Source organism: Pleurodeles waltl, chromosome 9 (assembly GCF_031143425.1).
Source record: "Pleurodeles waltl isolate 20211129_DDA chromosome 9, aPleWal1.hap1.20221129, whole genome shotgun sequence".
NCBI classification, from domain to species: Eukaryota; Metazoa; Chordata; class Amphibia; order Caudata; family Salamandridae; genus Pleurodeles; species Pleurodeles waltl.
Window position 1 is genome coordinate 1,146,958,330 of NC_090448.1, and position 18,672 is coordinate 1,146,977,001.

The window sequence follows — 18,672 nt, forward strand, 5'->3', positions numbered from 1 at the left end:
AAGAGGCGATATTAGTGCACAAAAACTGCACGCGTAAGTACTATTCAAACTAAAGCACGCCAATACTGATGTAAAGCAGGTTTAAACCACTGATGTGGTATATGCATCACACAAAATAGGTAAACATGCGGTCTTTTATGGAGGATGCTGAAAGGGATGATTACGTTATTTTTCTAAAACAAAAAAAATCTTAAGATACAAAAGCCATTCCCCAACTATCGTACTTCTGCAAGCCTACTGCTCTCAGATCCTTCTCCGACAGTGAACAGAGAAATGCAAAGGATTTTTTTTTACTATAAGCATAAATATTTCAGCAGTGTTTCTGAGAACAATTTTCTATGATCAAAATTGCATATACCAATTTATTATATCAGATATCAGTCTGCACTTAATAAAGAACTAACCACAGCTCTTGCAGCCAAGCCCTGCATCTTATGTACCCAGCAAAGGGCTCGTGGACCGGAAACAATCCAGTCTCACTGCTAGAATGGCACAAGCTATCGTAGACAGATGTTGCTTATCCAACTATGGCTGAAGTTACTGAAAAGCTGCGCGTAGGAATGGCAAACCCAGATCAGATAGCTTTGAACCTTTAAGGACACACTTCCACTGGAAAGACAGCCTAATATTTCTAATTTCATTTGGCATCAACATGGTGGTTGACAAAAGGTACAGAGAATATTCCTGGCATGTTGTTTTAATCGAGCTTTGTTCCAGTAAACATAAGCTCAGTTTTCTTTCATCCAGATGTATTTAGCTCTTTGATGTCTAGGTTCTGGTTCCAATAAGGGCAACATATAATCTGTGAGTGATTGAAATCCTAAAGTAGCCGGGGAATGGCCATCATGGAGCTGAAGTGAAACATTATTGTCTTACAAGATGGTCGCTTTGCCACAAATGTTGAATAGGCTTTTGTTCCTTTATCATATGGTGGATATACAGTTAGCTACAACAGCAGTTTGAAGACCATCCAATGAAAAAAATAAAAAATAAAAAATATACTTTCAAAAACCTTAACTATACTGTCATAAAATTCAGCACAGTGATACACAGTTAGCTTGGAAAACAGTAAGTAAATAGATCAACGCATGCAAACGCTTGGAAGAGTTTAGTGTTGTGAGAATCAGAGCAGTTAGAAGTTTGCACAAAATTCCAGGGGTTAGGCATTTATAGGAAAAAGCAGTCGGCACAGCAACGCACGCGTCATATCAGGTAAGACGTAGCCTGTACCTTTAAGGTAAGAGAAGGAAAGATGTGCAAAGCTTATCATGTGACTGCCACCAGGAAGAGAGAAGCCAGAGTATCTGAGAAGGAAAAAACCAGCAACATATATCAGAGACACCAATCCTCATCCCGGGCTGTGAGTGACGACACCACACGCATGAAGCATCATAGCTGAGCCATCGGTGAGGGCAGCATTCAGAGCATGAGGAATGATCAGACTAGAGCAGCAGTTGAAGACACTCACCAGGGTCACCCATTCACAGACCCTGCCTAGAATTGCAAAACTAAAATATCACTGCCTTCTGATAAATGCAGACCAAGTTAGACATTTGGTAAACAAATGGAAGGAATTGACCACAAAACATTCCGTTTTTGCCACAACACTGTTTCCCAGTGTTGATCATTTTTCAAAACCTACATTTTAGCTGTATACTTCTGCTTGGCATTTAGGATTAGTAAACATCTATGTAAGGTATGTCAAATTCCTTCAAAGATAGTATTAAAATATCCCAGCTCTTAAAGCAATAAGCTCAAAGGAAATCAATGAAAATGACAGAATTTATTTTCCGAACAGATCCATGAAGCCTGTACTTCTTCAGGCACACTACACAGTTGCACATCAGCGGAACAGATCACACACAGCCCTTGCTTCCGGGCTCATGAAATTAAATACTGACTTAACAATACCTAGGTTTCTGAGGACGTATGGTATTTTTCATTTTTTCTGTGAAAAACAATTTAAGGATGGCTTTCAAGAAATATGCCAGATAAAACATTCATAACATTGAGGGTGTTTTAAATAATAGCATGTGTTTAAACTCTGGATGTCTCCGTTGCATTACTTTTTAACATTCAGTTTTGGTAAAGGTTTGCTCTTCAACGTGGTTCGGGGGGGGGGGGGGGGGAAAATAGTGGTTAATAAATCATTTTTATTTTCTAAGAGGCTGCAGAACAAGTGGATTGCAGGTGGTCAGGCCAATCAACAAGCCCACATGTAGCTAAGCAGCCAATTTGCAATCTTGCTTTTCTGTTGGAGTTGTCAAGCCGTGTAATGGTTTGCCCCTGCCTTCTTGTTTGCCACAAAGAAAATCAAGAAGTATACGCTACGTCCGTATCCTGTCCGCCGCTTTACGATCCCATTATATCCTATGGAGACTGCAATACGGCGGCCGGGATATCCGTCACGTTTGTGACACAGTATTCCATCTGCCGAGACCTAAATCAGGTCCGAGGTCTTTTCTCCTGACTTGGGCCTATTAAGCTACTGGGAATTTTCCAGACAAAAAGGTATAATACGATTTTGCTGAAGGACTTACAGAATATTTTTTGTCAAAGACTGTGTGCTTCCACAACCTTATAAAACCATCACCTAAAACTTTAAAGGTTTATAAATATATACTTCTGAAGTTACAAACATCCTGCGAAGCTGGGAAAGCATAGCTTAGAAACTATTCTTTTTTAAGAAGTATCACCTGGGTGAGCTCACTGTGCAGTTAGGAATGACGTGGAAAAAGTCACTCACGTCAAGGTTCGACTCGGAGCTCAATGTGGTCGGGAATGGTTAGTGTGGTCAGGGAAGGAGTCACTCTTGACGGTGCTAGACCTGGGAATCTGTGTGGTAGTGAGGGGTCTGGGAAGAAGCCACTCTTGGCATAACTAGACTCAGAGTGCAATATGGATTAGGTAGATTTGGGAAAAAGTCACTAAGGGAGAGCCGTATGGTCTGCAAAAGTCTGGGAAGAAGTCATTAAGAGAAAGTGTGGTCAGGAAAGGTCTGTTAAAAAGTGACTTGACATAACTAGACCTGTATAGTGCAGTGTGGCCGGAAAGGGCCAGAGATGCCCAATAGCAGGCACAAATGGAATAGTCATCCAAGGGCGTGTGATTCTCCAAATGGTTTAAAATGGACAATACGAGTTAGCTGTGATAGAACAGTCTGAGAGCTCTCAAGGTGGTAGAAATTGGACTAGTATTTTACAATGTGGTCAGGGATTGCATGTGGGATCACACTCTGGTACACCGTGGCCTAAAAGAGATCAGTTGATCATGAATAATGTGCAGAGAAGGTCATTGGGACCATGGATGGGAGGGAGAAGTTAATGTGATAAGGAATAGTCTGTGGTGAGGAACACACTTTTAGATAATTCAGAGTCACCAGGGAGTTTCTGTGGGAGTTTCTGGTGCTCAAGGGTGATCTGAAGAACTTCCTGTGAACCTGTGTGGTTTAAGGGAGGTTGCCTGTAGTCAAGAATGCTCTTGGAAATTTCCCTATGGATAAGATTAGCCTGAAAACTTTTCCTGTAATAGGAATTGGCCCATATAAGACAACTGTGAACAGGAACGGTCTGAGAGAGATCCCTGTGGGACGGTCTGAGGAGAACTAACTGAGTTAGGACAGGAATGGACTGGGAGACTAAAGAACATTTGCTGAGGAATGGCTGGATGGCATACGTTGGCCTAGCAGCATCTCTTAATAGAACATCCAAGACTCATACGACTGATGGGAGCTGTTTTTTAACCTCTGTAGGACCTAGGCTGGTTGGATACAGGTGAGGGGCTATCTGGCATTAGCAGACTGTGAGGTCAGGAACACATCTCACCTTCAGTGCACCTGAGAAGGCGTGGTAGTAACATGAAACATAGGTCATTATGGCCTTCTCATCCGGCCTTAGGTTGCCTATAATATCTGTGCAAAGAAGGAAAAGAAGAGGTTGAAAGGGTACAAGTCAGAAGCAAAAGCACACACATAACTACACAACACCACGAGAGAGAAAGTGGGAGATGTTTTCCCAGCATGCATCACAGGATGCGCTACAAAGACTCCATGCAAAGAGCTGAAAGGTGAAATCAGATATACGGCAGACCAGGCCGGCCCTGGGCTCAAAATGGCACCTACGCAGCCCTTTCCCCTCCAGCCACCTACGCCCTTTTTGCTTACACTTACACAGGAAAAAAAACTAAATGTTTGCGACATGGTAATGCCCCATCCAGGACAAACCAATGTTCTCTCTGAATGGGATTTCTCAAAGTCAAGTGAATTTAGGTCTTCCTGAAGATATTTTCAGCAGCTGTAGGCAATGTTAATCAGTCGGCCTTTACGGTGTTTGACAGAGTATAGGGAACATACCTGGGGAAGGAGTTTATCAACAAGAGTACAGATTTATTGAGAACTTTATTAGGCACAATAAGGTGGCCGGGATGGTACATGCAAGATGACAGAGCTGGATTTTGGAATGTTCCAAATTTTAGGTCTTCCGGAGTAGGAAGTAGCATTTGGTGGCACCCAAGTGTGCCCAGCGGTGGGTGCTGGCTTGCTGCCAAGTGCCGTCAGCTGGATCCCGCAGATATTGAGAACATGAAATGGGGTGGTGGTCTATCTTACGAATGCAGATGGGAGCTTGATGCACACAAAATGTACAGCACATTTCTACATTCAAGCTGGTTGAAAATCATGGTGAAGGATGTATGGGGGTGTGGTGGGTGCAGCGTAGAGGGGCTTACAAGGGATGTTAGAAAGCTGTGTGACCTTTGAAGGTGACACAAGTGTTATCTGTACCTCAATGTGTGCCGCCTACACAATTCACATCTAGAGATGTCACCGTTACAAAGGTGCTGAAGGAGAAGGAAATATGTAGGCTCACGACGAACAAGCGAGAGCTGGTGGTGGGCCAAGGAGGACACAGTGAGCACAGGTACAGTGCTACTGAATATAAGGGACAGCAGTGGGGGCTCGGTGTGGTACTGGGAGATTCCATCAAGCACTTTACTTATCAGGAATGCGGAGGAAAAAGGATGGTGAGGGTACAAGGTGGTAGAGGGCATATTTTTCAGCTGGGGTTTATCTTGCATGCATAACTTCCACTGTTTTAAAACTAATGGACTGGATAACAGTGAGCAGGAACAAGACAGAAAAAAAAAAAAGTTGTACAGAAAGTTGGTGCTAAAGAAAAGATGCATTGATAATCTGGGGGTGAGGTAGTCTGAGAGTGGAAATGAAAATGTCACTTATCCAGTGTACATCTGTTCGTGGCATCAGTCGCTGTAGATTCGCATGTTTTGCATAGCTCGCCATCTGGTGTTGGGCCGGAGTTGTTTTTCTTCTAAGAAGTTGTTTTTCTTCTAAGAAGTCTTTCGAGTCACAGGACCGAGTGACTCCTCCTTTTGTCTCCATTGCGCATGGGCGTCGACTCCATCTTCGATTGTTTTTCCCCCGCAGAGGGTGAGGTAGGAGTTGAATTGTAGTAATAGTGCCCATGCAATGGAGTGACTAAGTATGTACTTATTTAAGGTTGAAATGATATATATACAAATAGTTGAAGGTAACTTCCGAACTGCTACAGGCTCCCGGGGAGGCGGGTGGGCACATGCGAATCTACAGCGACTGATGCCACGAACAGATGTACACTGGGTAAGTGACATTTTCAGTTCGATGGCATCTGTCGCTGTAGATACGCATGTTTTGCATAGACTAGTAAGCAGTTATCTCCCCAAAAGCGGTGGCTCAGCCTGTAGGAGTGGAAGTAGTCTGAAACAATGTTCTTAATACGGCTTGACCTACTGTGGCTTGTTGTGCGGATAACACGTCTACACAGTAGTGCTTGGTGAATGTGTGAGGCGTAGACCATGTGGCTGCCTTACATATTTCTTGCATTGGGATGTTTCCTAGAAAGGCCATAGTAGCACCTTTCTTTCTGGTTGAGTGTGCCCTTGGTGTAATGGGCAGCTGTCGTTTAGCTTTAAGGTAGCAGATTTGGATGCATTTAACTATCCATCTGGCTATACCTTGTTTTGATATTGGGTTTCCTGCATGAGGTTTTTGAAATGCAATAAATAGTTGTTTAGTCTTTCTGATGTTCTTTGTTCTGTCAATGTAATACATTAATGCTCTTTTGACATCTAATGTATGTAGTGCCCTCTCAGCTACGGTATCTGGCTGTGGAAAGAACACTGGAAGTTCCACTGTTTGATTTAGATGGAACGGTGAAATAACCTTTGGTAAAAATTTAGGATTAGTCCTTAGGACGACCTTATTCTTGTGTAGTTGTATAAAAGGTTCTTGTATTGTAAACGCCTGAATCTCGCTTACTCTTCTTAGGGAAGTAATGGCGATGAGAAATGCAACCTTCCAGGTTAGGAACTGTATTTCGCAGGAGTGCATGGGTTCAAAAGGTGGACCCATAAGTCTAGTTAGGACAACATTTAGGTTCCATGAAGGAACAGGTGGTGTTCTTGGTGGTATAATTCTCTTAAGGCCCTCCATGAATGCTTTAATGACTGGTATCCTATATAGGGAAGTTGAATAGGTAGTCTGCAGGTATGCAGATATTGCTGCAAGGTGTATTTTAATGGAAGAGAAAGCCAGGTTAGATTTTTGTAAGTGAAGCAAGTAACCCACTACCTGTTTTGGAGTCGTGTGTAATGGTTGGATTTGATTAATATGGCAGTAGCAAACAAACCTCTTCCATTTACTTGCATAGCAGTGCCTGGTGGATGGCCTCTGGCTTGCTTTATGACTTCCATACATTCTTGGGTAAGTTGTAAGTGCCCGAATTCTAGGATTTCAGGAGCCAAATTGCTAGATTCAGCGATGCTGGATCTGGGTGTCTGATCTTTTGGTTGTGTTGTGTCAATAGATCTGGCCTGTTGGGCAATTTGATGTGGGGTACTACTGATAGGTCTAGCAGCGTTGTGTACCAGGGTTGCCCTGCCCAAGTTGGTGCTATTAATATGAGTTTGTGTTTGTTTTGACTGAGTTTGTTTACCAGATAAGGAAGGAGAGGGAGAGGAGGAAAAGCGTAAGCAGATATCCCTGACCAGTTCATCCATAGGGCATTGCCTTGGGACTGCTTGTGTGGGTATCTGGATGCGGAGTTTTGGCATTTTGCGTTCTCGTTAGTCGCAAACAAGTCTATTTGAGGTGTTCCCCAGAGTTTGAAATAGGTGTTCAGAATTTGGGGGTGAATTTCCCATTCGTGGACCTGTTGGTGATCTCGAGAGAGATTGTCTGCGAGTTGATTCTGAATCCCTGGTATAAATTGTGCTATTAGGCGAATTTGGTTGTGAATTGCCCAACGCCAAATTTTTTGTGCTAGCAGGCTTAACTGCGTGGAGTGTGTCCCCCCTTGTTTGTTTAGATAATACATTGTTGTCATGTTGTCTGTTTTGACGAGAATGTATTTGTGAACTATTATTGGTTGGAAAGCTTTTAGTGCTTGAAAAACTGCTAGCAGTTCTAGGTGATTTATATGCAGTTTTGTTTGATGTACGTTCCATTGTCCTTGTATGCTGTGTTGATCGAGGTGTGCTCCCCACCCTGTCATGGAAGCATCTGTTATTACGTATTGTGGCACTGGGTCTTGGAAAGGCCGCCCTTTGTTTAAATTTATGTTGTTCCACCATAGAAGCGAGAGGTAAGTTTGGCGGTCTATTAACACCAGTTCTAGAAGATGACCCTGTGCTTGTGACCACTGTGATGCTAGGCACTGTTGTAAGGGCCTCATGTGCAGTCTTGCGTTTGGGACAATGGCTATGCATGAAGACATCATGCCTAGGAGTTGTAATATCATCTTTGCTTGTATCTTTTGTGTTGGATACATGCGTTGTATGATGTTGTTGAAATTTTGAATTCTTTGGGGACTTGGAGTGGCTACTCCTTTTGTTGAGTCTATTATGGCTCCTAGGTATTGTTGTACCTTGCACGGCAGAATGTTGGATTTCGTGAAGTTGACGGTGAACCCTAGTTTGAAGAGGGTTTGTATGATCTGATTTGTGTGGTTTGAGCACTCTATTAACGAATGGGCCTTGATTAGCCAGTCGTCTAGATATGGGAACACATGTATTTGCTGCCTTCTGATGTGTGCAGCGACTACTGCTAGACATTTGGTAAAGACTCTTGGTGCGGTTGTTAATCCGAAAGGCAATACCTTGAATTGGTAATGTATTCCTTTGAATACAAACCTTAGGTATTTCCTGTGCGATGGGTGTATTGGTATATGGAAATACGCGTCTTTGAGGTCTAAAGTTGTCATGTAGTCGTGTAGTTTTAGCAATGGTAACACTTCTTGTAGTGTGACCATGTGATAGTGGTCTGATTTGATGAATGTGTTTACTATTCTGAGGTCTAGGATTGGTCTCAGCGTTTTCTCCTTCTTTGGTATCAGAAAGTACAGTGAGTAAACTCCTGTGTTTATTTGTGTGTTTGGTACTAATTCGATTGCATTCTTCTGCAATAGTGCCTGCACTTCTATCTCCAGGAGATTGGAATGATGTTTTGTCAAATTTTGTGCTTTTGGTGGTATGTTTGGAGGGAATTGTAGAAATTCTATGCAATAACCATGTTGGATAATTGCTAGAACCCAAGTGTCTGTAGTGATTTCCTCCCATGCTTTGTAATAATGACTTATTCTTCCCCCCCACTGGTGTTGTGTGGAGGGGGTGAGTGACATGTGAGTCACTGCTTAGTAGTAGGGGTTTTGGGGCTTTTAAATTTTCCTCTATTCCTAGGGAATTGCCCTCCTCTATATTGTCCCCGAAAACCTCCTCTGTACTGTCCCTGGTAACTGGACGGTGTTGCCTGTGAGGTGCTGGCTTGTGTGCTTTGACCCCGAAACCCCCCTCTAAAGGGTGTTTTACGGAATGTGCTGTAATTCCCTCTGCTCTGCGGGGAGTAGAGTGCGCCCATGGCTTTAGCAGTGTCCGTGTCTTTTTTGAGTTTCTCAATCGCTGTGTCCACTTCTGGACCGAACAGTTCTTTTTCGTTAAAAGGCATATTGAGAACTGCTTGCTGAATCTCTGGTTTAAATCCAGACGTTCGTAGCCATGCATGCCTTCTGATAGTTACAGATGTATTAATTGTCCGTGCAGCTGTATCTGCAGCGTCCATGGAGGAGCGTATTTGGTTGTTTGAAATGTTCTGTCCCTCCTCAACCACTTGTTTTGCCCTCTTTTGTAGGTCCTTGGGCAGATGTTCAATGAGATGTTGCATCTCGTCCCAATGGGCTCTGTCATAGCGCGCAAGTAGTGCCTGAGAGTTAGCGATGCGCCACTGGTTTGCAGCTTGTGCTGCGACTCTCTTACCAGCTGCATCGAACTTACGGCTTTCTTTATCTGGGGGTGGTGCATCTCCAGATGGGTGGGAGTTGGCCCTTTTCCTAGCTGCTCCTACAACGACAGAGTCTGGTGGCAGCTGTGTAGTGATGAAAACCGGGTCTGTAGGAGGCGCCTTATACTTTTTTTCCACTCTTGGTGTGATTGCCCTACTTTTGACCGACTCCTTAAAGATTTCTTTTGCGTGCCGGAGCATACCAGGGAGCATAGGCAGGCTTTGGTAGGAGCTGTGGGTGGAGGAGAGGGTGTTGAATAAAAAGTCATCCTCGACCTGTTCTGAGTGGAGGCTTACATTGTGAAATTGTGCTGCTCTAGCCACCACTTGAGAATACGCAGTGCTGTCCTCTGGTGGAGATGGCTTCGTAGGGTATGCCTCCGGGCTGTTATCTGACACTGGGGCATCGTATAAGTCCCATGCGTCCTGATCTTGGTCACCCTGGCTCATGGTGGTGTGAGCTGGGGAATGTGATGGAGTTTGTGCTGGTGAGACGTTAATTACAGGTCGAGGAGAGGGTGGTGGAGTAACCTTTTTCGCCACCTTTGTTTGTGGTGTTTGTTCAGTTTGGAACTCCAATCTTCTCTTTCTTCTAATAGGGGGAAGGGTGCTTATTTTTCCTGTCCCCTCCTGTATGAAAATACGCTTTTGCGTATGGTCTACATCAGTTGATTGTAGCTCTTCCTCAAACCTATGCTTTCGCATTTGGGAGGTTAGCGATTGCTCTTCTGTATAAGAGCCTGAAACTGGGTCGTTGCAGTTTGTTTTGGCACCGAAACCCTGTCTGCATCTTTTTTCGGCTCCGAGGTGACTTTTTTCTTTTTCGGGGCCGAAACCTCTCGGCGTCGATCTTCGTCGGTGCCGCTGTCTCGGCGCTGAGCCGTGTCTACACCGGTATCTCGGTGTCGATGCTTGTCTCCAGCACTTTCTCGATCCCGAGAAGGCTGCGTGCCGGTGTCTCGACCGGAGTCGGATGATCTCGGCACTGTTTGGGCCTTTTTCGGTGCCGACGGTCGGTCACCGAATTTATGGGTCGAGCCATGGCCTGGTGGCAGTGGCGTCCCCTGGGCCTTGTAAATCTTCTTCTGAGTGGTTTTCGACGTCTTACTCACGGTTTGTGTATCGTCGAATCCTTCGGAGTCCGATTCGTGGATCGAAAAGGTTCCTTCCTCTTCTTGTTCCTCGAACTCTCGGTGGGCTGTCGGCGCGGACGCCATGTGAAGTCTTCTGGCTCGACGGTCTCGGAGTGTTTTTCGGGACCGGAACGCACGACAGGCCTCGCAGGTGTCTTCACTGTGCTCAGGTGACAGGCACAGGTTACAGACCAAGTGTTGGTCTGTATAGGGGTATTTATTGTGGCATTTGGGACAGAAGCGGAACAGGGTCCGTTCCATCGGCGTTCTTCTGCACGCGGTCGGGCCGACCAAGCCCCGACGGGGGATCGAAAAACTACCCCGAAGGGCACCGGAGCTCTTCGATCTTTCGACGCAGTGTTGAATCTAACTACGCCGATCCCGAACGCAACAATACCGACGAAAATCTTCCGAAATTAGCTATCTTTCCGTTCCGAAACTCGGAGCGACAGGAACACGTCCGAACCCGATGGCGGAAAAAAAACAATCGAAGATGGAGTCGACGCCCATGCGCAATGGAGACAAAAGGAGGAGTCACTCGGTCCCGTGACTCGAAAGACTTCTTCGAAGAAAAACAACTTGTAACACTCCGGCCCAACACCAGATGGCGAGCTATGCAAAACATGCGTATCTACAGCGACAGATGCCATCGAACATCAATATTCAGCCCAAAAGAACAAGCACATTTTTGTAGACTGTGGCGAGGCTGGGCGTGAAGAGAGAGGAAAGTGACATTTAAGGGAGAATGGGCTACTCTACTATTCTAGAGGTGGTGAAGACACAGCCATCCTGGGAGTCTTTTGAGACTGAGGGCTCTGTATGTTAATCAATCAAATGCATGTTCGCGGCCTCAGAGAATCTCCTCGTCTGTATGTTCTGGGTCGTCTTAGGACTTTTCCTCTAGACGAAGCTGGAGCTCAGTTCTCAGCTGCGCTAAGAGGCCACCACACAGCGCACTCTGAAAAAAAGGCACCAAGAGACTTTTTCACCCAAACCTATTTCATAATCCAAACTGTAACCCTCTACTTTTGTTCTGTAGGAAGGAATATTCAATTATGGATCACATCTTCAAAAGGCTACGCAAGGTGGTTTCAAGATTACTTTAGAGCCTGCATCATTTATTTAGCGCCTGAAGTGGAGCAATTAATATTTATCCAGCATCGCCTTCGGCGGAAGAAACCGATGCTCATTCAGTTAATATTTAATAGACTGGATGGTTGTGGATGAATATTGCGTATAGCCCCACGAGACCCCACACACCATGAAACAACCACTATATGCGGCAGCAAGATGAATTACATGCCTTTCCAGCAGGAGGCTTGCTAGAGGCTGAACCTTGTTAATTATTTAGATTCTTTACATGAAATTAACTATAGACTAGAAGGTGCCAGTTCTATGAAAATGTGCTTTATGGTTTGTGAATTTTCTGACTGATCACTTTAAAAGGCTTAATATAACTTGTCAGACCAAAGTAAGCAAGTAATCTCATCAGTTGTAGAAATGGGCTTTGAATTTTACAAGCTGGGACAATATCCACTGTATTCTGTCGCAGGAAGGAAAAATTATCTGTGTTGACTGACAGGTACAAACTCCAGAGTGTTTTAACCACTGTAACAATATAAGTGGAGTCAGTGCAGGCGAAAACTTTCAGTGTGAGCTCCCACGTTTCTCGCTTCAGCGATCCCAAGTAAAGCATCAGAATAATATCCAAATCCAAAGGTAGAGTTCATTTACCAGTGGGTCTGTCTGCCAAAGAATTACAGTTCTAAAAGTCACTTAACCACAAATGTGTTTTGCCCTGTTTGGGACTTATCAATTAAATGAGGGTTACATGCTTTCTGAGTAGCAAAGCTGTAGGCCTGGCTCAAACAAAACAACTTCAATGTTTTGGTGAAAAAAATGCTTAGAAAGTTCAGATAGAACTTAAATGACATTATATGATGTGGAAAAACACATTTAGCAGGGAATCCCAATTACTTTTTAAGCAGCTGCTGACAGCTGTTTCTGTTGCCATTGCAAGCATCTGGAATCCGAATAAGCCGCTGGTGTGGATGTATACATCAACCTTCCGAAGCAGATCTTGCCTGCCGGCTTTTGCACAGCAGAAGCTCTTGCTCTTCAGAGTGGCCGATTCACGAGGGAGCCTTGCAGCAATAATGATACAGGCGCCAATAATATTTATACTTGCTTTCACATAACACTCGCTTTGACTTGTTTGCCAACATGCTTAAAGTGTAAACAGGAGGCATTATCCCCAAATCAATGGCACTCAGTCTGTCAAGCTAAGAAGAATGAAAGGCAGAGTCAGGGTTGGTGAAGCTCAAACATTTAACATGCAGGCTTGCACACAATGGTCAGCAGCGAGGGCTGAACTCCATTCATTAGCTTTCAAGACCACTTTTGTGGGTTTACTTGCATGAGTCCAAGTTTCCACTCTAGAATGTGGTTCCAAAAGGTCTTAATTTCCTCTGGCTAATCATACACATTTAAAAAAACTCCCTGCAGGCATTTGTGAGAAACAGGTTTCCTCCAACAGTATATTAGCAGCACAGCATTCAATATCTCAAAGGTCACGTGTTGTGACAGTAGTCATTGATCCGCTGTGCAAAATCTCACAGCAGAACAGATGGGCTCTGAAAAGGACCGTCTTATTGCATTTCACTTTGTCCAGAATACAGCATTTTGAGGATCAGCAATGCCTGGAAATTGCAAGTCTTTCAAACGACAAAAATCTACCATTTTCCATTGTCTGAGCTCTCAAATCCAAATCTGGCTGTATGAATTTCAAGGCCAATGTCATAACAAATGAACTGCAGGTGCACTAACAGAATCAGCGCTCAAAAAAAAAAAAAAACAACAACAAAAAAAAAACTTATTTAAGTGCTAGAAAAAGATCTGATATCTGCAAGTTTGTACGTGAGCATTTCATCCACCATACATGGGTTGATGTACTCAGACTGATCTTATGAGATGTTGTTTTTTTTGGAGGTTGCAGCTCAAAGCATCTCTGTACCAATTCCTCTAGGCAATACGGTTGCAGCGCACCAGCATGCTCTCCTCATTAAATGGGAAGCTGGTCAATCCATCAGTATTATGATGTTTGCAAAAGAATTGAATCTGCTTACATAGTCCTGCCAAATATGCCTCTTTAATTGAAAAAGACAGTACAGAAATACTGAGATATTTCTATATTTTCCTTGAAACATATTCTGTGCATGGAGCAATAAGGTGGTGAGTGTATTCGCCACTTATGTCAAACTGAATCAGATTAAATTATTGGTTGTGTTTTCACCAACTTGCTCTCCTAGTTGAAAGTCAATCCTTTGATCCCTTCTATAGCATAATTCCATACACTGGAGAGGTGGTTAGGGTATCGGGCAGCCTTGCTGACTTCCAACCTAAAGTTTGAAGCACAGATTACAAACACGCTTGACAGATGGCATGACCAATCCACTCAGAGCCTTTGTTCACTCTGGGGATGGACGGTAAACTGACATCAGCCCTGGCATAAATGTCCAGACCAGTGAGACTCTGCAGGAGGCAATGGAACTTCATGGTATGGTTGGGTCATGACAGCTCTTTCAGCGCTAAAGCCAGCCTGCTGGGCTGGGGCCACTGGGAAGATGCTATAGGAGCAGAATGGCCAGTCCACTCCGTGTTTCCTTCCACCGAACGATAGGAAGTCAAAGCAGGTCCAAACTGCTCCATCAGTGAACCTCAGTGCATTTCGAACAGGGCACCAGGTATTCTAATAAAACTCCAAAGGTTGGATCGCGTTCCCAAATATGCTGCCAAATAGTTATAATGGCAGCTCCTAAAGAAAATCCGTTCAGGCGTCTATGCGTGGTGCACGGAGCGCTTTTGAAAACTCTGGAGCATTTTCCCTCAAGTACATAATCTATCAAACATTCGCCAGCTGCCAAACTGAGATCTTCCTCTAAAAGGTTCTGTTTTTAGTGTGCAGTGCGGGGTGCCTTTCCATCGGAGTTTGAGAGGCACTTCGGTGCCCCTAAAAGACGGCTACATCCTGTTTACGCCAGGTTTTTAAATGTACTAAAAATCAGACTTCCACTCCGTATATTGTGAATGATCTAATGTTTTCTGATTTTTCTCTGTAGAACCAAGAATATTCCTTTGGTGTTCAAGATCTACCAACTTTAACTCAACATGTGAGATTTAAGATCAAATGTCATAACTTTCTTCTCACCTAACTTTAAGGATGCTACTTTTGAAAACTGGTACACTTTTGCATTTGAGGTTCAAATCATGAACTCCTCTGGACAGGAATATGGACTGCTGCAGTGGTTCGGGAACATTCTAGGGTAATGCTTACACCTGGCAGATGTTTAGTTGAAGCATCTGCCCACAGATCTAGAATGTTTTGAAGGTATGCAAAAGGAAGAATTTTTTTCTTTTTTATCCTTAAAACCAAATACTTGATTGGATGCCAAGAAACTAGCTATTGTCCTATATACAGATATATAGAGTACACAACTTCAAATAATCAATTCCATATTTTTACTTTCTTAACCTTAATTGTGCAGCTCTTTGTACCAGATACTGTGCAGATAAAATTGCCATACAAAAATGACTACTCATATTTTCAACTCCGCACAGTTTACTAGTGCTGACTGACACCAATGACCAGGCCATAAGCACAATATATTTTGAAAGTGGTTAAATAATTTTCTTGAAATCATCATTCTTGCAGTTCATTAATCAAGTATTTCAGATAAGACAGCGTTATTGCCCCAATGCCGCAGGGAGCAATGCTGTCGCCTTTGGAAACTTGTGAGTACCAAAAGGAGAAAAAAAAAAAAAAAAAAGAAAAGGTGCGACTGTTGGGTCTGGGGTTAGTGAACGGGTCGGCCATTTGCAAGGGTGATCCCATAATTTTTTACTAAGGGAGGTGTAGAGATGTTTCACCTGTGGGGTACAGTGATACTTTATTTCTTCTCCAAAGGCTGCACGAAAGGTGTATGGCCTTGTGGCACTCGTACACTCATCTACCAATTTCCCAGAACCCCGATCCCACTTCGGTGCCACTTTGAGCAACGGCCAACTCGGGCAGAATAAGATATGCCTGGCAGTTACGAAAAAAAGGACAGACAGAGAGGAAAAACAGATCTGGAAGTTAGCAACAGGTACAAAGCGCCACGTGGAGGCGGTATGGACTCTAAGTGATACCTTCTGTGCTCCTGAGAAGGCGTGGTAGAAGCTAGACACGTAGGTCATGATGGCTTTCTGGTCCGGACGGGCAGTTCCAACAATGTCTGTTGAGAGAAATCTCAGGTTAAGAGGAGGCTGGCTAGTGGAGGGGTGGGGAGAGAGAATGGGACCCCTAAAGGGGTTTGGGTGGCCCTCACACTAAGGAGGTCTCTTACCAGTCTCCAACCCCCTCCAAAACATTCATTGAAACTGAAAGAAAGCAGACTCATAATACCAAGTTTTTGTCTCTGGTGTCTGGGAATGCCAACAAGATGGGGGTTGAAAGGCAGTTGCATTGGAAAATAAATATTGTACCTTATGTTTGGACAAGCATAGGTCTGTACTGCTCCAGAAAATAGGAGGATCTAGGTGATTTACTCAGATAAACATAAACTGTTTTTTATTTTAATACAGAATATTGCTGGTAGTTGAAATCCCATTGAATGGTGGATGGTAATGTTCGAGTGTCATTAATGAGGGCGCCCCCAGTATAGCGCTCAAGAGGACACGAACACTTCCAGACATTAAGGGACGGTCGGATCCATGAAGGATGGTATTACACTGCTGTCTGTAACTCTGTAGAGTCAGAACTGTAGATGTTTATATTGATTTCACCTAAATTGTAGCCCAATGCATTTGCGATCATCACCTCTTTGAGGCACATGCTTAGGGGAAAGTTGGGGACAATGTATACCGCATGCGTAAATTACAGTAAGCAGCCACTTCAATACGCATGCATTCCCCTCGAATCACAACCTTAGCGGACGTACACCTTTCTTTTGGTATGAATATCTTGTTTTCTTTCTTCATCCTTTTATTTTATAATTGAAGCCATCTCTCTTGAGATGGCTTGAAAAATGGGACCGGAGACTGAAAACAGCTAATTTTGCTACAATGGCCAGAACTGCTAATCCCTAATGTTGGAATTTGTGCGTCCAGGGAATGCCTTGGCCAGGCCGAGCTTCAGCGAGTGAGAGGACGGATAGCATTACCAAACTCCACAATGGGACAGAGGGCCAGATGTATGAAAGGGTTTTATCTATTCTGTGTCTATGGGAAAATGTGTTCGCACTTATGGCCCAGAATGGTAACAATCTGCACCGCGCCTGATCTTTCTTCGGCCCGGCAGAGGATGCAGGCCTTTTTTTGTGACATAGCCAGGACCCTCGGCTGCTACTGACTAAGCACAAAAACCTGTGTGAGTGTCTAAAATCTAGGACATTTCATGGGATGGGGGCTTCAGTTTCATTCTATGTAATTCACGGATCCTGGCCCAAGGACAGGAAGTTAATTTTACGCTTCAATGTACACAGCTCTACTACCTTTCGGTTTACACTAATATTGACAAAAACAATTACCTATTAGGCTATGACAATCCACTGTAAAGGAAAAAAAGTGAATAATATAAAGGCAGCGAGAAGTGTGACGTAGTGATAGGTCACAGAGGGGCACGCTCGCCTTTTAAAATTAGCATCTTTACTCATTTTGTTCTACTGAAAGCTAATTTTTAATAACGTTTTAACATTTACTTTTTGTATTTTTGAAATGTAGTAAAATGATTTATTCCCCAGACTTATCCTCCTCCAGACCTCTTCTCACAAATGTCTATGGAGAATTACACTTTTCTTTAAGAAAGATGAGATTTTAAATTGAAAACTAAGCTAGACAGGATCCTTTAGGGGTTGTTGCTTGTTAAGGGGGTCACTTTCCCCTTTGCTAGGATATCCCTTTCTGGCGGGAAGCGCACTGGTAAATCGCCGCCGCCTGCGTTACCTTCTGCATCCAGCATCTTGGGAATGTCGAGGTACTTCTCAGCCACATCAAAAGCGGTGTTTAGGTTAGTGAGGGGGTCGTCCTGGGAGTGAGAAAAAAAAAGGGAGAGCATTAACACATCATCATATACATTCAGATAGCCATAATGGGTATGAATTTTACACTTCCCTGTACTTCTAATTACGCGCCTGGACCACAAATGCATACATATCGCATTACATGCAGGAAAGTGTGCACAACTCTACATGTATGCATAGGACAAGGAGGAAGAAAAGCCTTTTGGTACACCTCAGCTGTTTATCTTCAAGTAATATAGAAAAATAGGGGAGCAACTAAAATGTAGTTTTTAGTTTCTCTCCCTTCCTTATGTTCCGAGGGGTTGGGAAATTGCCATTCAAAAAGGCATTGTTGAACAAACTTGTTATTGAACAAACTTACTTTTAAAGTGCACTTATATCTCAGCTTTTCATATATTTACAGTATTCCTCTACCCTATCCGTGGCATTTTCAAGGTTACGATCCATGTGATTCTGGGTCACCATTTATCAATATTTTTTCTTTTGGATAACCTGGTTGTTTCAAGCTCTATAGGTAATGCAGAAAACCTTTAAGTTAATGCAGACTTCAAGAGGATTTGACATTTGAACAAGGCAAGGCCAATGTGCTCAGATGGTTTTCCTCGGACACCAAGCGAGCTGCGACTGGAGACTTAATGACGGATGCTAATGAGAATCTTGGTAAGCGAGCCCCTCGAGGAAAGACATAGCAACTTAAAGGTTCAGTTTTAATATCGTGGGACGATGCTATGAAGTTCTCCAATAAGTTCCACACACAACATACGGTGGGCGCACTGGAGACTGAAAACCCAAATGGAACATTGTTGCATTCAGACACATCAAGACAAAATTTTATGCTACTGAACTGGAGAATTTTTGATTATCACTCATCTTTCAACTACACTATTACACTAGAGGTCGATATGGAAATTCAGAATTATAAACCCTACTTGCACACACTATTTGACTTTGCATTACTTTTAATATATCACTTGCCCATATCGTTGCCGGTGGTACTTCAAATTCTGATCGCCCGACTGAGATCAGAGTTATGCTTTCGGCTCAACTTTAAATATTTCAAAGCGCGGACAGAAAGCTGAGTGTTGCAGCAGGCGGTCCCAGCTATTTTGAAGGGCTCTAAAGGTTGTGTGGGGAAAGTCTTTGGGGATCTCCCAAG

General features: G+C 43.6%; 1 protein-coding gene across 3 annotated transcripts in view; it reads right to left on the reverse strand.

The window, feature by feature from the left end:
* Nucleotides 1-18,672, reverse strand: part of ACTN1 (actinin alpha 1) — a 223,456-nt gene that overhangs the window by 54,385 nt on the left and 150,399 nt on the right. For all 3 annotated transcript variants that reach the window (XM_069208968.1, XM_069208967.1, XM_069208969.1), the window contains exons 7-8: nt 17,440-17,521; nt 15,646-15,731 (exon numbers count right to left, since the gene is read on the reverse strand). In XM_069208968.1, the coding sequence (XP_069065069.1) occupies nt 15,646-15,731; nt 17,440-17,521 (168 nt within the window). The remainder of the gene's footprint in view (nt 1-15,645; nt 15,732-17,439; nt 17,522-18,672) is intronic.